At 39.8% G+C, this 22,131-nt stretch overlaps 1 protein-coding gene across 1 annotated transcript; it reads left to right on the forward strand.

The window, feature by feature from the left end:
• The first annotated feature begins 8,434 nt into the window (after nt 1–8,434).
• Nucleotides 8,435–14,020, forward strand: LOC145776677 (uncharacterized). Its single transcript, XM_082587909.1, has one exon. It carries the CDS (start codon nt 8,435–8,437, stop codon nt 14,018–14,020), a length of 5,586 nt encoding a protein of 1,861 aa, XP_082444035.1.
• Nucleotides 14,021–22,131: the final 8,111 nt, after the last annotated feature.

A 22,131-nucleotide genomic window follows, 5' to 3' on the forward strand; every position in this document is an offset into this window, starting at 1 on the left:
GTAAACTTAGTGAATGCAAGCAACGATACATTTTTTTATTGTTTTCATCGACGCCTAGGCTTATTTAATCAATGAATTTTAAGTCGTTTATTTTGGTTAATTCATAAATTTATGTTAGCGCAATGTATTGTGTCATTATCCTGTTTCTAGTTATTTTTGAAAGTGTGACCCTTTTTTAAGTATTGGGATCAAGCATGAATTGAGTTCCGTTCATAACTTTGAACACGCATATAAAGTTAAGCAATTTTTTTTAATCTTTGAACTGCCTAAATTATCCCGTTGATATTATCCCTCAACTTTCTTTCTATTATTCTAATTTTATTTGTTTCTTGTTTTCATTAAATAACGTTTCAGAAAAAACGTCCTCATTCTAATGCAAAATTGACCAATATTGCAATTTAGGCTAAGCTTGCTTGTACAATGTAGCCTACATCACAGCCGTCTGTTAGGCGTAAATACTCGACAATCATTGCAGAAGTTGAATTGACATAAAACCATAACTTTCTTTGTGATAATCGTTTGCTCTTACTGTGATCGTGATTGTACTTACATCATCTGTTCCATTCTTTATTATTTATTTTTCATTTTCGTAAACCAATCACTTTTCACATCATGAACATTGGTTATTGTAGGTTATTAAAGGCAAGGAAAAATTGCGACCCACCTGCTTGATTTCTAAAATTCTACATCGAAATTCATGTTAAGAATAAATTTGAAAGCTCAAACTTACCGTGCGTTTGCTGCACTTCTTCAGCTTGATGAAGGCGAAAGTGAAATAACCTTGCTAAAAATAAATTTGACAGTATCTTATTTTTCAGCATGTATTTTTTTTAAACAAACACAAGTTCTTGAATTTATGACTGAACTTATTCGCATTCTCTGCATGATATTTTTGAAAAACGAATCTTGAATCTTGAATAACGATTCCAAGTTCAAGAAGTTGTTTTGGTAATATAAAAACAGTAATTGTTTTCAAACGTACTATACATAGGCGTAGCCAGGGGGGGGGGCGAAAGGGGCCATGGCTCCCCCAAATTTTCAAAATTTGGATTCCGAAGTTGAGCCTTTTGTTGAAAATATAATAAAACTTGTAGAAATTTATATCGTTTTCCAAAACATCTGGCTATTTACGCCCCCCAGGACTTGTTTTAGACACGCAGAAAGACACCAATAAATTTTGCAAATCGTAAATCGCACAAAGTTTACGCGATTTACGCTTCTTTTAACTAATCTGTGGAAGCAATTTCAGAATCGCTTACTCTGTTGGGTTTTTGTATAGTTTTTGAGTTTTTGTGTAGCTGAGTTTTTGGTGTTCTTTAATTTTAGCCGCAGTTTTTGCCCGTTCGTGTGCAAGACCTACCTTTAATAAGTTAATAGCTGTTTATCTGCCTATAAATTTCATACAAATATTACCCTAAAAGTGTTTCCAGAAAGCGCTATAATCCATTATTTGAGTGTAATTTTGCAAAATTTTCCCGGGGGAGCATGCCCCCGGACCCCCCTAGAAAACGCGTGCCTTCGGCACGCTCTATCCCCCCACCAGTTCCCTTGCTTAACCCACCAGGATACGCCACTGCACATCAGGTGGCGATGTCTTTAATCAAATACTTCGTCGTTCTCTTCGATCTATCAAATATTTGGCCCCCCCCCAAATACTTTTTCTGGCTACGCCACTGGTACTATAACAACCCCTCTCAAAACTTCGTTTTTAAATCTGTCAGAAAAATGTAAATTTAATTTCCCAGTTTGGAGTTGCGAAATAATTAACTTGCTGGCTGCAAACTAGGATCAGTGGTTTTCAAATGCAGATTCAAACCAGCTGAACTCGTTTCTCAGTGAAGCATTGTTACATCTCTCAGTATTTCCTGTCTGTTTGTGACAGAAAGTGTAAAATTTGTCTTCTTTTTGCATTATTTTTTTTTCTTTTCCAAAGAGTTGATGTTGGTATCGTCAGCGCTGTATTGTTGTTGTGAATTTAAATTTGAACTGTCATTGACTGTTTTTTTCACTATCGTGTGTAGTAGCCTACAAATCTTTTTGTTGGTGATGAATTGGAGCCCAACTCAGTGGGTAATTACTGTACTCAATCATATCCAACTTTTGTCAAGTTTTATGCTAGCCATAGGCTAATGTTTACAGCCTAAATCTGAAATCATCATTCATCATATACATTATGCCTGCTTATTTGTAATGATGCATAACCTGGTTTCCATTGCGGAACGTAAGCTTACACCATATCGCAACGGTACATTTGTTTTCCATTTTCTGACCTCAATTATTCGGAACTATGGAAGAACTGTAAGCCTAAAGTGGTGCGTAGGCCTACTTACTTATGTAGTGAAAAGGGTGAGTAGTTTCCTGCAACTTGGGACATATTAGTGTCGAAATTACAAAATTACAAACTAAAACGTAAAATCGTCTCCACCGTTCAATCATCTTCATCTAAGATCGTAAACGTTTGTTTCAAAGCAAATTATCAAGCAAGAGTTCTGTTCCATTGTTGAGTTTATGTGGTCATTTAAACATCATATCGAAGTGTATTTTGTAAAATGACTTAGCAAAGTCGAAAGAAGGTTCGTTGTAGCTTTTTAATAACGCATAAATTTTTTAACATGATGTAATTTGCCGTTAAGTGTGTTGTTGTTGAATATATGTGTAAAACTGTGAGTTGTTTTGAAAAAGACTATATTCAACATTTTGTTGTTCTGGTATTTTGTATTCATTAAACTAAAGACATGAGAAAGTTTTTGAGATACGCACTGTCGTAAGAAAGAGAAGGGGATAAAAGAGGGCAACCCCTGTCCTACTATGAAGAAACGTCGCAGATTTGGGGAAATATAAGCTGAAATTCTGGAGTCAGTTTTCCTATGAGTCCTCCAATATCAGTATCATTTGAACTCTACAAATACAATATTGCAGATAACTCGTGTTTGGCAACCTGGGCCAAACTTTTAATTCAAATATCATAATTCAAACTCACCAAACTTTTAATTCAAACATATCATTCATCACTGTCCGATTTATGCACCTGTAGTGGTCGTTGAGTAGTCCAAAGCATACGCTCATACCTAACTGTAAGTTATTGCAGCAACATCCCGAGCACGTCAGTGGTGGGGATGATGTTTGGATGTCTACATATACATGTATGAGTTTATTGCAGAAAACAAATCTTCAAACCATCAGGACGCAATAACTCAAAAAGTTGCAACCGAAAAATGCTTAACTAACAGAACATAGTGAATTGAATCAAATCATGACTCGTAACATAAATTAAACTGACGCCTCAACTGAACTGGTAGCCTACCAGAAGTCCAGAACCACTATATAGGCTACATAGTCTGGAAAGTCATGTTTTGAGGTTGTCACATCATCACATCGTCTTTTAACTACCGTAGCCTAGTTATAGTCATGCTCACTCGATCATGCTAACCTAAGTCTCAGAAAAGTAAAACAAATTAATTTTTCTCGATTATAACAATAACTAACATCTTAAACATTCTACCTTAGTTAAAAACAAGTCTGCAACCACAATACCATGCACATTGCACAGTTTCACCGTTGATAGTATATAATATGCCTGCATTTACTTACCTTCCAAGCAGATTCTGTGAGCTGACCTTATCTTTCCTAGGTGGCGCTCTAAACAACAACTTTTGGCAGATTTACCATTGACTTTCCAGACTATGTAGGCTAGCCTATATAGGGGCTCTGCTGGTACCATAACCGCAAATAAAGCGTGGTGAACTGACTGAAAGATGCCACCACTCAACAACTAAAAAAAATCATAATAATGAAATTCAACGCTAGACGCGTTGGTTTAAAAGAAAGCCTAATGTGGTTGAAATGCTCCAAGAGATGCACTTAATCACAACACACAAACGCACTGTAGCATGCAGCAGATGCACAACGCGAGAAAGACGTTAAACTACGTGTAGGGGAAAGTAGGGCAAAATGGGATACTTAAGCCTAAACAGTCATAAAATTCTAGAGACTTAAGAAAAACGAACAATTTTTGTTTTAGCAGAAAGGTCGGGCATCATGCTACACAAATCAAACAAAAAAAATATATCAAAAATGATAATGCTCATTTAAGTATCAAATAAATTCCAGAGGTGACTTTTTCCCATTTTTCCCCATGGGTGGATCAAAATGGGATGAGAGAAGTGAATCAAAAATTTGCACAGCAACAATGCATTGACAGTTTAGAAACAAGTTTATCGTTGATGATTAAACAATAAACATGCAAAATAGCAGAAATAACATTTGAACCATAATTATGATCAGTTTTGTTCGTTTTCGATATTGTCATTTCCATTCTTATTCAATTCATAAATCACAAGTGTAAACAAAAAGACTATTGTCATCTTGAACTCCTGTACAAGAACAATGTGCCCATTGCTCACAAGATTAACAACAAATCCACCCTTCATCAGATGTCGAATAGCTGTGCAGCTTTCTTGTATCCACATTCTTTATTCACAATGCATTCTATAGCGGCTTTCATTTTGCCTTCATCCCAATTTTGCGCGTTGTTTTTCGAAAGTAAGTTGTCACCATTTTACTTTTGTACCAAAAATATTAGCTAGGATGTTCCTGAATGATAAGCTATAATTTAACCCATTTACGGCCGGTGTCCTTTTAAAAGGACATCGTTTTGAATGCATCAGTATTGCATCACCTGTTCCAGACAATTGTTCACCTAATCAAACGTCATATAAAAACCGTTCAGGTCTACTGAATCTTAGCGTATTACGTCATGGAATTTTTCCTAAAAATGAGCCAAAATTGCACCATCGTTCGTAAGACTTGTGTCAAACCTGTTTAAACATGAAATATTGCATCATCACCTTTGAACACCTGTTTGAATTGCGTGACAATGTCTTTCACTATTACGTCACAGTACTGCGTACGTGAGTTTGAGATATTGATATCTATTCTGGTCATTCATTTTAAAATTGTTGCTTGAAGAGGTTGGTCGCATGTTTAACTGGTTTGCTTAGTGCTTGTCAGCTGGACGAAAATTTCCGTCTTTTATCCAAGTAATCTGTTCTGTAGTGACAAGTTTTTAGTGGTGTATCGCGTTGCACTCCATTTTCGACAGCCAGGTGGCTAATTTTACAGAAATACAAATTTGAAAGACGTTTCAAAGGAGTGTTTCTTTTTCGGTCATTACATGCAGACGAACGGATTCGGGAATCTTATGTTACAATTTTCCCACGAAGAGATTATGGTTTACCGCTGTGACCATCATCTTATTTTGATTGAATCATTTTGAACTTTCTAGTAGTTGTTTAGGGTCTGTTTTGGAAGGTGTTGATAAATATTTGCGAACAACGTACTTTTTCTGAATTTTGTGAAAGTTTGAAAATTATTGAAAAATGAGAAGAGCCCGATGAAGTGAAGTGAGGAGGAACATGCATGTTTTATTGCATATTGGTAATAGATATGAATTATGTTTCTTCATAGTTTAGCACTCTATAATATTGTGCTTCCTACTACACTCTAATTTGTGTAAGGTTTTGCTTCTTTTATTTGTTTATTTTGCTTTATATTTATTGTTGCCTTTTAAAAGGACACCGGCCACATGGCCACATTTTTCTGGCTGTTTGTAACACTGTCAAAGGATATTGAACATCGTAGAAAAGCAGCACATTGTGCCTATGGAAGACTTAACCATCGTGTTTTCAACAACCATGCTATATCTATCCGCACAAAAATTATGGTCCTCCGGGCAGTCGTTCTATCCACCCTTCCCTATGCTTGTGAAACCTGGACATTATACCGCCGTGACATCAAACGTCTTGAAAATTTTCAGCAGAGGAAACTGGGTCAAATGCTAGGCACTCGTTGGGAAGATTGTCTCAGCAAAGATGCAATCCTTGATCGCGCTAGGTTGGTTGCCCAGTACAGAAGCCACCATATTGCAACACTGCCTTCGCTGGACATGGCATGTCATGAGAAGGGACAACGAGGAGGGACAACTAGAGACAGGAAACCCCCCCAGAAGACCAAAAATGAGGTACAAAGATCAGCTGAAAGTCTCCCTCAACCAGGGAGTCGAACCGAACCCGAACCGGATTTTTGTAAACCGGTTTTGGTGCGATTTTGTCTGAACCTTAACCGGAACTGAACCGAAAATTTGAGTTAGCTTAAACCCTAACCGAACCCGAACCGGTTGAAAAAAGCGGTTCACTCCAGCATTACGTCATTGTTCGCATTGTGGTAAGTGAAGTTGTACGTAGCATGTTGTTATCTTGGAGGCCACATTGTACGGATGAATTATAGCCTATTCTGTAACACGATCCCCTATCATCGATGCTTTGGAGAGGAATTTTGAGGTAAACAACTTCTGTTCTGTGACTTCATAGACAATATAGTTTGATTGTAACTTGTGCAACAAACAACAAAGGCAAGTTAATTGAGCAAAGCAGTGTTGAGATCAGTGTTGCCAACCTTGCGGTTTTCACGCCCAATTGGGCTAGTTGGTAGTTGGGCAATAGTAGGCCTAGGCCTAATTTTATCGGACCCGAACCGGAACTTATAAAACCGGTTTTAAGTTTCTTCGAACCTGAACCGGAACTGAACCCAATTTTGAAACAATCTTTGAACCAGAACCGGACCCGAACCGGAAAAATCAAACGGTTCGACTCCCTGCCCTCAACCATGCAAACATTGATCTGGATTCATCGGAAAACCTTGCTAGTGACAGATTACTCTGGAGAAAAAGATCTAAGGAAGGCACGGAAATTTTCGAAAAAAAAGGATTGAAAAAGCCCAAGAAAAACGAACACTAGAAAAGCTAAAACTACCACGTCCCTCCCTCCATACATTCCATAGCCCCCATGCAATGTCACTTTTGTCCACGTCTTTTCCATCATACACTGGCCTCCAAAGCCATATATGACATCACCATCCAAAGCCAAATTTGATTTGATGACGAAACTAATGCTCGGTCACGAGCTGGAGCCGACGACTGTCAGTGGCGTATCGCTATGGTTTGTGCCGCCCGCGGCGGACCATGATTTTGCACCTCTGAACACGTGAAGTAGGAGCCAAAAAATAGAATTCGAGCCAAATCCGTTTCAAAAAATATGTTTACTATGCCTTTTCGTTTAGGTTTAAAAATATTCTGCCGCCACAAGCTTCCGACCGGGGGGGGGGGACTACCTAATGGGGGGGCACCCTCCCACTAGCTCCGCCGATGGTTATCGTGAATATAATATGTTCATACAATAACTTTGAAACATCCTTCAAGAAAGATCTGACAAATTTCTACCGAAACAAACACCTTCTTATGTTAAGGTATCGCGAGATTTATATTTGACTATGTGGCCGATGTCCTTTTAAAAGGCAAACAAAAAAATGCATCAAAAAAGCAAAAATCATCAAAATTTTTTAAACTAATTCAAAAGTTATGACAATACAACTTTGTGGCTGAAATATTTCCTAAAAAGAGCAATGGGAACTTGTGGCGGCTTTCAATAGGTTAAGATCTATTAATAAACAAATAGTTTAATTCTGCTGTGTCCTGTAGCATATTGCTTCCAGAAGTAGGCTAACAAAAACGAAGAAACCCATTTCACATGCAGTTTCATGCAATGATGTAGCTGTCCCATCATGCCCCATTGCACTACACAGAAAAAACTGGCAGTAAAACACTTGCAGTGAAAGGAAATTCAAATATTTTCCTTCTTATGCTATCACTACTTTCTATAGTAGCCTATTATGGAAAAAAGCAACAACTGCAACAAATAATTATTTAGTAAGTATAAAAAAATCACGGGAACATTTGGTCGTTTTTTTAACGAATTACATGTTTTTTTAATTCTGCTGCACAAAACACCTTGTAGCGGCCAGTTTCCTTTGCTCCCTTTTTTGTTTTGTTGGTGCTCTCTACCGCCTTCCGCAAGGCACGCCTGACGCCTTGTAGATTTCAATAAATTTAGTTTTTGGGTTTTTGTCCGCCATGGAAAGAGTACTGTAAGTAAATGTGTGTTTTAATCTTTTAATATTGTTTTTATGTTTCAGCACTGGAACATTGTTAAATTTAAATCAGTTTTTGATCACCTGCTGAAAGACACAATTAATTTGTCATAAACGCCATTGTTGGCTATTGTTCTCTGATTCCTGTTTGGTGTTACCTGGTGATTTGGTATTTGCTTAGGTTTGAACCTTTTGTTTTTCATCCTTGTTTGTGTACTTTCTTTCCTTTATGCCTCTCGGCCATGTACGACCTGGGTGACCAAGTTTTTGCCTTTGTTGCACATATTTGCTAGCTCCCATTCATAAACTGCATTTTCATACAAGTTTGCTAGTGCTCATTTCAAATAGTCTCTGTAGACAGGGTTTCTACATCATTTAAATTTAACAGTAGGACATATCCTTTGTTGGTTTAAAGTTTAAACTACTTCTTTAGGTCTGAATTCATTTAAACATGTATCAGACAACTCCTAATTGCCCCTTTGGTAGTAGACTTTCCAAGTTAGAAGCAATATACAATACTAAAATGAGGGGATTGCTCGAATCTGAAAGAAATGTTTTAGCTGCCATAGCTGATGGCTTTAGCGCTCCTAAGGTCAGAGAACTAGAAAAAGATTTTTTCGATAGCCATAGTAACACAATGTGTGCTTGCTTGGATCTTATGAGTGCCATTCCTTCGGACAATGTGCACATGGAAAGGAAATCCATTGTCAGAGCTCAGTGTGAGAGGTTGAATTCACTGAAACTGGCAATGGATAACCGGTGTGCGACATATACAAAACAACATAAGGCTGTTGGCCCTAGTGCCATGCACTCATCTCTCAATCAGGTAGATAAACCCTTTTGTCCCTCTAGCGGCACCAGGGAAAGAATGCGTAGATTGGCTCGTGAAGCCATACTAGAGTATGAGCTAAGTGCCCCTAACCAAAACCAATCTACTTCTCCATCAGTGTCTGCGAGTCAAACAAATCCAAAACAAGTCTTAAAAAAATCCCCCAAAGCGACCGATATAAGTGACTTTATTACTCTCGACCAAACAGGGGGGAGGCCTGAAAGTTGGACTTCTTGCTGCGACGACCCAAAGTCTCACCAAAACGACAAGCAGTTGCCAGTACCTGCAACTGGTGAACAGTCGTCAGGTGTTTACCACTCATGGACACCAGAATCTGTCAATTCTGCCACATGCGGTACGCCTTGTGGGTCAAGCTTACAAGCACCCAGTCTTGGTGAGTCACATTCCTTAGCCAACGCTATTTACAGCATGGCTAGTTCCATGCAATATCATAGCCAATCCTTGCGTGAGGAAGAATTGTTTGATGGTACGCCTACTAAGTACCATCAATTCATTTCTCATTTTGATTCCTTTGTCATACGAGGTGTGTTGGATCCAGCTGTTAAACTGGATCGACTTATATCTTCCTGTACAGGTGATGCAAGAGATTGCATTGCGAGCTGTGTACTGTGTTTCTCTTCTGAGCATGGCTACCAAGAAGCAAGGAAGTTACTGGAGTCCCACTATGGCCAACGGCATACCATTGTTGGTGCTTATGTAAGCAAGTTAACTGAAGGTCCACCAATCAGGGCCAATGATCCTGCTGGTATAAACAGATTGGCCAGGGAGATGAGAAATTGTGAAATGGCTTGCAAGGGTTATGAGATGTCTGATCTGGATACACAACAGACAATTGGAAAGATCTTCAGCAGGCTTCCAGTCCATCTGCAGCAGGCTTTTGCTAGCAAAGCAAGTTCGCTGTTAGGAGCCGGTCACCGGGTTAAATTCTTCGACCTCATGGAGTTTCTTCAAGCTCGCGCCGAAATTGACCGAAGCTTTCTTGGTCAATTGATTGGCCAAAGGAAAGATAAAATGAAGCCGGATGCATCTAACTGGCGGAGTACAGGGGCATCCTCATACTTCACCCATGGCGCACCAATAGAGAGATCTAATTGTATGGTTTGCAGCGAAAATCACATGTTAGCTGACTGCAAAACATTCCAGCATATGCCTCAAAGATCAAAATGGAAGTTGGTGTTGGACCATCGGTTGTGCTTCAACTGTCTAGGAGACCACTTCGTTCGCCGTTGCCAAAGCAATAGCAAGTGTGGGATTTGTCCAGAGAAACATCACTCCCTGCTTCATAACGGAAGATCTCATGGGAGAGAAGGAGAGCAAGGCCCCTTGCATGGTGGGAATGAAGGGCATCCAAGGGTGTCCACAAACATGATTATTGAAGGTGGTACTGAAGACGTAGCGGTCACTTGTGCAAGTAGCGATGTGTGTTCTCGAGGGGATGGTATGGTGAAGTTAAAGGTTGTTCCTGTCACAGTGTACGGAAGTGATAGCCAGCATTGTATTAACACATATGCGTTTTTGGATGAGGGGTCTAATACCACATTGTGCTCCACTAGTTTAATGGATCGGCTGCAAATGAAAGGACAAAGTGTGAAGTACTCTCTTTCTACTGTAAGTGGCACCTGTGTAGAGCAAGGATACAGGCTTTCCTTTTTGGTTAAAGGCATCAATGAGAGCACTGTGGTGCCCTTGAAAAATGTACTTGTTGTTGCGAACCTACCAGAGTTAAGTGACAGCATCCCTACAATGAGGGACACGAAAGGACGGGCATACTTGAACGATGTAAGATTCCCAGAGCTTGTGGGTGAGAAAGTGGAAATCTTGATCGGTGCAGATGTTCAAGTTGCCCACCGTTCACTGGAGCGCAGAGAAAGTCCGCTTGGAGGTCCTGTAGCATTGAAGACTGAACTTGGATGGACTCTGGTAGGCCCGATTAATGACCAAGCTTCTAACAGTAGCTTGGCGTATGTTAACTTCATTCATAAAGACAGCTCTCTTCTCCATGCTCAGATGGAACGTATGTATAACCATGACTTCAATGATGGCCCTGACGTTGATGGTTTTTCTCTTTCCATCAATGACAAAAAGGCTGTTTCGCTAATGGAGAAGTCAGTGAAAAGAGTAGAAAGCCACTATGAGATTGCCTTGCCCTGGAAGTCAGAAAACACAGAGTTACCATTCAATCGTGTTATAGCTTACAAGAGATTGATGTATTTAAAGCAGAGATTTTTAAAAGATGATGGGTTATTTCAACAATACAAGGATAAACTTTCTGGGTATATCATAAACGGACATGCACAAAAGGTTCCTGAAGACCGATTGGCACCAACAAATAAAACCTGGTACATTCCCCACCATTCAACCAGTGGAAAATTCAGAGTTGTCTTTGACTGCGCAGCCCAATACAAAGGAAAATCATTGAATGGGGCATTGTTATCTGGACCAGACCACACCAGCAACCTTGTTGGAGTTCTTAACCGTTTCCGCACTAATCCATTTGTGGTGGTAGGGGACATAAAGTCAATGTTTCATCAGGTGTTGGTGCCCCCTAACGATAGTGACAGCCTTAGGTTTCTTTGGTGGCCCGATGGCGACCTGTCTAGGGACCCAGAAGATTATCAAATGCTGGTTCATCTTTTCGGTGCAGTCTCATCTCCCAGTTGTTGTGGGTTTGCTTTAAGAAAGGTTGCGACTGACAACATGCTGAACATGGGACCCGTTGTGTTAGATGCTATTCGTCGAAATTTCTATGTAGATGACTTTCTCAAATCTTTTAAAAGTGTCCCTGAAGCCGTACTGATTGTAACTCAGTTGCGGGCCTTATTAAAGTGTGGTGGGTTTGATCTTGTAAAACTGCGAAGCAATTCGAGTAAGGTACTAGAGGCCTTTCCAAGTGAAGACTGTTCATCAGCCAGCATCAACTTGGACTTGGAGGCAACAGAGGACGAGAAGACCTTGGGCGTGCACTGGAACACCCAGACAGACAGTCTTGTCATTAAGGTCAACATTCAGCCACGCCCAGCCACCCGTCGAGGAATTCTATCGATGGTTAGCCAATTGTATGACCCTTTAGGCATCGTGCAGCCCTTTGTCCTCCCTGTGAAGGTACTCATGCAAAAGTTGTGTGCTGATGGCCTGGGTTGGGATGAGACTATTCCGTCAAATCAGCATAAAATCTGGGAACAATGGCTTAGTCGCCTCCCTCAGTTGGAAGGCATCTCTATCCCACGCTGCCTCTGCAATACCAGTTTAGCAGTTGACAATGCTCAATTACACTGTTTTTGTGATGCGAGTCAGACAGGTTATGGCGCAGTGGCTTACTTGCGAGTGGTTGACAGTTGTGACAATGTGCAGGTTTCCTTTCTTATGGGAAAATCGAGAGTAGCCCCTTTAAAGTCTCAGACCATTCCTCGGTTGGAGCTCACTGCTGCTGTGGTTGGAGTAAAACTTGCTACTTTTCTCAGGAAAGAGCTTGATGTAGTGATCAGTACCACAACCTTTTGGACAGATTCAACTTCGGTGCTGCAGTACATTCAAAATACTTCAACTAGGTTTCAGGTTTTTGTTGCTAACAGAATTGCTGCCATCCACTCTGGGTCAGAACCTTCTCAATGGCGGTATGTCAATACCACAGACAATCCAAGTGACCTAGCTTCTAGGGGTATCATGCCGGACTTAGTTGACAAAGCTAGAAACTGGTTTACGGGTCCAGATTTTTTAAAAATGAGTGAAACTGGCTGGCCTTCTTTTCCAAATCCGGTGCCTTCTGTGGCAAGCAGTGATCCCGAGTTGAAAAAGCAGTATCGCATCAATGCATTAACCATGCAGTCTGACGATCATACCACCGCGCTGGATCGCCTGTTGAATCACTTCTCCTCATACCTTCGCCTTAAAAGAGCTGTGGCTTGGATGCGACGTTTCAAGCAATTCTTGAAATCTAAGGTCAAGGGAAGTACCTTTAAGCAACCAAGTAAAGCAAACTTGACGGCCCAGGAGCTAGACGAGGCAGCAGACGACATAGTGAGGCTTGTGCAGAAGCAGACCTTTGCTAGAGAGGTGGCGCAGCTGCCTGATCACGAGACCTTTAATGCTTCAAGTCATACTTCTACTGTGAACCTTAAGTTCTCCCCTCTGCGCAAGCTTTGTCCCATCATTGTGCATGGCATTTTACGGGTTGGGGGTCGTCTGCAGAGATCACCTTTTTGCTTGGAAATGAGGCACCCCATTATCTTGCCTAGTAATCATCATGTCACAGGCCTCATTGTAGATTTTTTCCATCGTAGAGAAGGACACTGTGGCACATTACACACACTTAATGCCACCCGTGAAAAATTTTGGATTGTTAAGGGCCACTCATCAGTAAAAAAGTTTTTAAGGAAATGCTTAAAATGTCGCAGCATTGGCGCCTCTCGTGGCCAACAGATAATGGCACCCCTTCCAGAGTTCCGCGTAGCTCCCGGGAATGCGGCATTTTCGTGCACTGGGGTAGATTACATGGGGCCTATCCTCGTCAAACGTGGTCGAAGCATGGTTAAGCGTTACATCTGTGTTTTCTCCTGTCTGGCCACTAGAGCCATTCACTTAGAAATCTCTTATTCTCTTGAAACTGCTTCTTTTCTTCAAGCCTTGCAAAGGTTTACCTGTCGCCGTGGTACTCCAAATCAGATTGTCAGTGACAATGGCAGCAACTTTGTTGGCGCCGACCGCTTGCTCAAAGAAGGTCTGAAGAAGATGAATGCAAACCTAATTGCCAACAAGCTGAGTTGCCGTGGGATCGAATGGAAGTTTAACACTCCAGCCGCGAGCCATCAAGGTGGCGTATGGGAGAGAATGATAAGATCGGTTCGTAAAATCCTATGTGCATTAACTGATGAAAAGGCTTTAGATGATGAAGAACTTCTGACATTTGTTACCGAAGTGGAGCGCATTCTCAACGGGCGGCCCTTGACACCAGTGAGTTCCGACTGGGACGACATGGACGCCTTGACGCCGAACGCCCCTTTTGCTTGGGAAGATAGACAATTCTCTACCACCGGACGAATTTTTGAAGTCAGATGGCTACAAGAGGTCCTGGCGACTGGTGAACTACCTCGCCAGTCAGTTCTGGAATCGATGGGTAAAGAGTTATCTGCCAACACTACAAATCCGACAGCGTTGGCTCCAACCTGCCAGGAATCTTCGCGATGGTGACTTAGTCTTGATGGTCGACGAGTCGTTAAAGAGGGGACTGTGGCCCAAAGCGCGTGTCATCGAAGCTTACCCCGACGAGCACGGTATACGGTGCGGACTGTAAAGATTAAAACGGCAAGTTCGACTTACCGTCGAGACGTGCGAAAACTTTGCCTGTTGGAGGCCGTGGAGTAATTAAGAGACAATTGTACGACGGATTGTTGTTTTTCATCGCTGTTTTCGTTTAGGCCTATGTGTGTGCATGCGTTTTTATTGTATTCCAAACTTTTGTGTCGTTGGCCTGTTTCGATCTTGTGTGTCTTCTATCACACAGTCGTAGCGCTAGAGCCTGTCTCGTCATCTTACATTAATATTTTTTTTTTGGATGTTGGCCACACTTCTGTGCGTGTACTTTAACTTAAATATAACCATTTGATGGCATGGTTACATTGGGGCGGGTGTAGCGGCCAGTTTCCTTTGCTCCCTTTTTTGTTTTGTTGGTGCTCTCTACCGCCTTCCGCAAGGCACGCCTGACGCCTTGTAGATTTCAATAAATTTAGTTTTTGGGTTTTTGTCCGCCATGGAAAGAGTACTGTAAGTAAATGTGTGTTTTAATCTTTTAATATTGTTTTTATGTTTCAGCACTGGAACATTGTTAAATTTAAATCAGTTTTTGATCACCTGCTGAAAGACACAATTAATTTGTCATAAACGCCATTGTTGGCTATTGTTCTCTGATTCCTGTTTGGTGTTACCTGGTGATTTGGTATTTGCTTAGGTTTGAACCTTTTGTTTTTCATCCTTGTTTGTGTACTTTCTTTCCTTTATGCCTCTCGGCCATGTACGACCTGGGTGACCAAGTTTTTGCCTTTGTTGCACATATTTGCTAGCTCCCATTCATAAACTGCATTTTCATACAAGTTTGCTAGTGCTCATTTCAAATAGTCTCTGTAGACAGGGTTTCTACACACCTCTGTACACTAAAATTACAGAATTAAACTAAAAACTGATTCAATTCCAAGCTGGCTATAAGGCCTACTTCCTACCAAATTTTCCGCTATGTGGCGTAAGTAGTTTTAAAAAAAAAAGAACTTCGTTTTGCCGTACCACCTTATTTTGCCCTACTTTTTCCTATAGGCCTATGTATCAAACTACCGATGGCAAAAGTGAGCTCAAATTATTAGTTGGTGTTCCAAATTCCTAAGAGAGGCACATATTCTTAAAGAAACGCACAAATTCCTAGCTAGCGTTTCAAATTCCTAATCATGACATAGGCCTACTTGACTTATTGTTACGGCCAATCTCTATACAAATCAAACGTCATATAAAAACCGTTCAGGTCTACTGAATCTTAGCGTATTACGTCATGGAATTTTTCCTAAAAATGAGCCAAAATTGCACCATCGTTCGTAAGACTTGTGTCAAACCTGTTTAAACATGAAATATTGCATCATCACCTTTGAACACCTGTTTGAATTGCGTGACAATGTCTTTCACTATTACGTCACAGTACTGCGTACGTGAGTTTGAGATATTGATATCTATTCTAGTCATTTTAAAATTGTTGCCTGAAGAGGTTGGTCGCATGTTTAACTGTTTTGCTTAGTGCTTGTCAGCTGGACGAAAATTTCCGTCTTTTATCCAAGTAATCTGTTCTGTAGTGACAAGTTTTTAGTGGTGTATCGCGTTGCACCCCATTTTCGACAGCTTTGAGGCTATTTTTACAGAAATACAATTCTCGAATAGACGTTTCCTGAAGAGTGTTTCTTTTCGGTCATTAAATACAGACGAACGGATCTGGGAATCTTATGTTACAATTTTCCCACGAAGAGATTATGGTTTACCGCTGTGACCATAAAAAATAAAAGACGCGCGGTGGTGTGACCACTTATAGCGAAACTACAGGGACTCAAGGCCTCCAGGTTTTCACGACATTAATAAGACACAAGAGAACACAATAATGCCGCAAAGAAAAAGCCGCAGGGACTAGCTACAGACCTCAAAATAAAAATGCCAATCATTCAGCGCTTGATAGCAACACAGTCCAATGGCTGCAGTGTCTGAATGAAATAACGTGACTGCTATACTACATCATACACAAGAAGAAGACCGATCGAGCTTGTGTTTATCAGATTCTTCGATTGGCCCGCACGCGTTTTACATTTCAGAGGTGTGCTGTAGCCTAGGCTTTGACGAGTGGCGTTGCTACCACCAGGGCCTCTGAGAGAAATTTTTACTAGGGGTACGAAGAGTCATTCCGGGGCCCCTCTCACTTCGGACCCTATTTATCTTGGACAAAACGAGTAATGTTTGCTTAGGCATATTGCACACCATACATTTTACTGCAGAATTGGTTATCTGTGCGCAATAATAGTATCAGGCTGCAATAAAACTATTATTTAGTGTTTTATGTTTGCCAATTTATGTATCCTGCATTGAATTCTTGTGTCAGTTGTTGATGGTGCTGTTGAGAGGTGTCGCTTGTAGGCTACAGCTTTAATGTAAAATTTTCAAATTCATTTATTTGTTTCTCTTAGATGTAGCCTAACTTATAATTATTTCTGATGAGGACACTATGTGGTGTCGAAAACGTTGGATATAGTAGTTTTTTTTCTTTTTTTGTGTGTTTAATAAAAAATGTTAAATCCGTTAACGTTAGGCCTACTGAGTGTTATGCGCACGGTACCGGTAGCTTATCTGGTAGGCTACAACAAGTCAAGCTCTCTACCAAGGCCCAAATATAACATCTTGTTAAAACATAATCAAAAAAAACCTAGCGCGTTGAGCTTTTAAAAAAAAGCCCGTTTTTTTTCTCAACCTTGCTTTTGCTACACTATGCCCCCTCCCCCCCCCCGGACAAGAGAATAACCAACTTTTTATGATTTAATTTTGGGTGCTTTTAACTAAACATTTTTGCACGTAAAGCATTAAATCACCACTTTGGGCCCCTTATTTGCGTGCAATGCATTCAATTACCTTTTCAGCTCTTTTTCTACATTACGGGCTTCCCAGGTCTAAAGAATAGGCCTAACAACTTTTATGCTTGAATTTAGTCGTTTAGGATGGTTTTAACTAAACATTTTTGTGCGTAAACTATAAAATCAAAATTTTGGACCCCCCAACAATCACAGTCCTGGACCCTCAAGGATACGCCGTACCCTCCTCTCGTAGGCCTTGCTACCACCCGATGTTCAGTGGTTTTCAACCGATCAGTTTTCGTTTGGTTTAGTTATAGGCCTAGAATGATCGCACTTTTCCAGTTGTTTAACGGTTGCTGCTTTTAGGTTACTGGTATTCTTATTTTGGTTCTGTTGGAAGGTGGTTGTATTTTTCATTCCTTTGTGATTACAGTCTGTTGTTCTCGTTGCGATTGAACTGTCGGTTGGCGGTCTTTCCAATTCATTACCAGTTCACTATCAGTTTGTTTGCTTCAACAATGAAAAGTTGAATTAAAATGCTTATTACATGAACAAAAGTTACATTGGTGATACGGTACTCGAATGAGGGTCTCGTACCCGGATCACTCCTTGCCGTCACAGTGCCCAAAGGTGTCGCCATCCTGTTGACGGTTGTTTATTTGTATTGCAGCTGACTATCACCCAAGATTCAAATGCTGTAAAAACCCTTACTGCCACCAAGCGCACGGAAAGAAAATTGTTTATTGCTAGTGCAAAGATGATGATTTCAGTACTCTCAAGGGAGAAGTGTTTGTCTTATGACTGCAGTGTTGCCAAATGGGGAATTTTATCCCCAGTTAAGTGAAATTTTAAGCCGTTAGGGCAACAACTGAGGATATTTTCTGGCTCTGCCAAACGGGAACCGACTTCGGAGATCTACCACTTAAGTAGGTGACATTTTTTAAAATCATATAAAAAACGGCTTCGAAAACAAGTGAAACCTTTTTTTAGAGATATTCTCTGCTCTGCATTCTGCAATATTTCGTCTACCCTAAGCAACTACATTGATTTTAAATCACACGATAGTCATGATTTGCTTAAGTTGACATTAAAGGGTTCAGGCTGTCAATGTTTAGGATTTTAAATTTTGGAGTGTATAAGATTAGTGTCGCTTTGGTAGGTTGATATAGAATATTGAGTTGCCTAATTGACTGCATTTAAAACATTACCGTATGGTATATACGGTATGTTTTTGATTGTGCCGTTTATGGTTATTGTGTTTCTATTTGCATGTTCTCATGTGCATAATTGTGTTGAGTTTCACTTAAAGGTCTTGACAAGAAAAAAGAGAGCTGGCAAACAAGTCTACTGCCATAGTCAAAAATACCACAACGTCATAGGTCATACATTGGAATTTACCAAAAATATAGAATGAAACTACTTTACCATTGATTTAAAGTTCATGTACTTTACCCTATTTATCTTGGTTGATTCCAATCTTTGACATTATATTCACATTCTAGCATTTATGACCATGGTGGATACTTCATCATCATCGGCGTATGAGCAGATCTTTCCAGGCTAGATTGGAGGGCAGGAAATCATCAGCCACTCAGCAGTCTCGTCGTCTAGGACCCTCAGACCATGCGCACTGTGTAAAGGCTGGTGGATTAGGCAGTGGTGGATGACATGGTCTGCGGTCTGTTCACTGGCACCACACTCGCATACTTATACCACACTCGCATACTTATACCACACTAGCAACAAAAAAAAGTTTGTGTGGCTGTCTTACAACGTTTGTGAATGATTGAGTGATTGTGAAATGGAAAATAACGTTTTGCATTCAATTTTTAGCTTTAAGCTAAATGGTAACTGTGAAATAATTCAATAAAACATCAAGTTCTTTTGAATAAAACAACATATTAAATTTTTTAAAGATTAGAGTAATTCATAACAAATACCAGGACAATAGCCTTAAGACATTGAAAAAAGCCTTACAAAACGACACTCTTGACTCCAAAGTCCAACACCATTCGTCATTGGCACATGACTAGGGAACTGTGTTTTGAAAGCTCTAAGACAAACCGCTACTATCACAGCGAACTATCAGCATCATGCTAAAATAGGTTGTTAGCGTCTACACTTGTGAAATAAACACCAAGCCAAGAAGGGTTGTTTCAATATGATTGTTTGTTTTTAAAGTATATAGGCTACTTGTAGTTGTGGCGTCTGATGATAGTTTTTCTTAGTTTTATCTAAGAAAAAAGTCTTTTCGACTTTCCAAGTTACTTTTACACCATGTAAAAGTTGCAATTATAAATCAAGACAACCACACATGGTTGTTTCTAAACTACGTGTAATCAGGGAATGGAATGGAAGACGTTTTTTTCCATCTTCCGTCCTGAGATTTTCTTCCATTCCATCTCCATTCCATCTTAGAAATCTTCCATTCCATCTCAAAAATCTCTTCCATCTTCACATTTTGTGATCTCCGTGTTGAATATGCCACAAATAAACCTAAAAACCATAAGCTAAATTTAAGCTAAAAGTTTAACAGCAATATTTTCCTAAGGATTACGTACCGTTTGAATTATTGTTTGAACGTATCGTTCGAATTATTTTAGCAAGCAATGTAATATTTTGCATGTCTTGATAAAGCGTTAGAAAGTTAATGATGGAATTGGGATGGAATGATGGAAGATTATCTTCCATCCCATCATCAAGATCTTCCTTTCCATCCTTGACATTTTCCATCTTCCATCCCAAAATCTGTCTTCCATTCCATCTTCCATTCCATCCTATTCCCTGCCGGCTGTAATGTTATTTCTCAAACAATCCTTTTAAATAACCTTAGCCATTTATTAGAAAAAAATTCTATTAGTCTGGTCATACTAATACAGGCGTATGAGCGTCAGGCTTTTCTACTCAACCATGCATCAAAAGCAAATGGCATTTTCCTCTTGCGAATGTTATGCTGAGGAACAGACCTCAAATCACATTTTCCACCCACCTTACAGTATGGAAGGTGTGCAACTGTGCATGTCTGGCAGTGTTGTACGTTGATGCCGTCAATTTGACTCTGCCATCAAGTTGACGTCAATTTTACCCGATTTTGCGTTGGTTGAAATGGTTACCTGGAATACAAGCGGAAGAAGTTTGCCAAATGGTGATCACTCATATCGTGAGCAGTAGCCTATCGAGAACGAGGGATCGGAGAGCGAAAGCACAAAATCAATGAATGTCATCGCGGAGGTTGAAGATACTTTATTTCAAGAGTTGTATGCCCCTGAAAAGAGCAATTTTGTTGCAATGGACATCGTTAAAAGATTTATATATGCTAAACTATCAAAGCACGCTTGGAACAGTGATACATTTCCGAGTGAACGTTTTCAAGGCTTGTTTTTGAAATACAACACACCAATACCATCCGGCGCTGCTGTGGAACACATGTTTTCACTTGGAAAGAACATTATGCATCCCAAACGCAGCAGATTGTTAGACAAACATTTTGAAATGCTTGTGTTTCTACAACAAAATAACTAATAGGTTAAGCCATGGCCACCTGGAGGTACGGCCTGATTTGTCACATTTTGCAGATTTTGATTACAGTTACTGCTAGTGTTTGACTGACATTTTCTGAGATTTTTTTACTTCTTGCTGTCTCCTAATCGTATAAAAGCTTTTTGTTGCCTTGTGGAAGCAATAGCAAATGAGAAAAAACAAGTTGAAAAACGCTGAATCAGACTGTTATTGAAAAATTAGCAGTCTGACTAAAATCTTCGAAAAAATTTTTTCTTTGTTTTTCAACATGTGAGCATGTTAAAACCTATTGTTTCATCTGGGAAAAACAGTAAAGAAAGCGTAAAAATACAATTTTTTGAAAAATTTATTTAAACATTGGACCAAAGTTAGCAAAATCGGAAAATTTCTGCAAAATGTGACAAATCAGGCCGTATCTTTAGGCAGCCATGGTTAAGCAGCTAATTACAATACAGTCTCAAAACACAATATCTGCTCTTTATTCATAGCTATTGTTAGCCTAAACTTGGTTGAAATACTTTCGTTTTGTGAGTCCTAGGCTAAAATAGTGCTAGAAATTGGCGCTGACGCCGTCAATTTCTTTAAGAGCTGGCGCAGTACTTTACGCCGTTAAGTTTTTAGGCAATTCGCGCTGGCGCCGTCAATTTATTTTATTGACGTGTACAACACTGATGTCTGGGATGATGATACCAAGGACTGACTGCTTTGTCCTTGGCTTTCTTGACTGCTTTGTCCCTGACTTTCTAGTAGCCTTCCAGTTTAGTTTGAAAACATAGTTAACTTTGGGTAGGAAACGGATAGACCTCGTCCCCAGAAGTTCAATGAAAAATACAAAAATTAACATTTAAAACATTGTTTGTCGATTGTCACTCCAGTATTGCCAGGGACCGCCAAATGAATTTTCCCAGAGCTGCCAGTTCAAAAAATTGTGTTAGTCCACCCCAATATCTCAATTGGATAAGTGCCAGAAGACTTTATCTTTCAATAAAAACAGCAAGCTAAAGCGGCGTTGGTGTTGGTTTCGGAGTCAACGGAAACTTCATTCTTTCAAACTTGTTGACTGTGCCTGCATCAGTGGTTGAAAGCCAATACCTACTGTAAAAAATACCAGAATTAAGCTTCCAAAAAAGCTTTTTGAATCTGAGAATAAAGATTCTCACAATCAATTGCATTCATGTAACTTTCCAGTCTTTTCTTGTCGCACTGCATCTCTAAAAGCAAAAGTATCACCCTCTCTATTGTGGTGTTTGTTTCTGCCAGTGCTGGTGTGACATTGTAAACTGCAATTATTGCAATTTTCAACTATTGCAGCAAAAATTATGATTAAACTTTCTCTATGTACATAATTTTGAAACATATTGAAGTTATTGGAATTTTTGACTAAAGTTTCTATGAAAAATTTAATTTTTTTGCTCAGTGCAAAATTATCAGTCGATTGCAATTGACTGGCTAGGCACCCTTCTTCAAATACTGGTATTTTCTATTACAATATTGTATCATTATTTTGCATCATGTTTTCCAAGACAGTAGCATTGTCATCTCATTCAAATAGAATAATTGTAAGTAGGCTAGCTATGCCATCCTGCATGCAAGAAGTATTTAATAGCAATTAACGTTTTAAACAAAATCTACTATGCTTTGGACACAATGTTAAAGGAAAATTGATTTATTGTTTCTATGTGTTGTTGCAGCTTA

The sequence above is a fragment of the Aplidium turbinatum genome, chromosome 9 (genome assembly GCF_918807975.1).
Source record: "Aplidium turbinatum chromosome 9, kaAplTurb1.1, whole genome shotgun sequence".
Lineage (NCBI taxonomy): Eukaryota > Metazoa > Chordata > Ascidiacea > Aplousobranchia > Polyclinidae > Aplidium > Aplidium turbinatum.

Coding starts and splice junctions, on each gene's coding strand:
- LOC145776677 (XM_082587909.1), top strand. CDS start 8,435: ATGTATCAGACAACTCCTAATTGCCCCTTTGGTAGTAGACTTTCCAAG.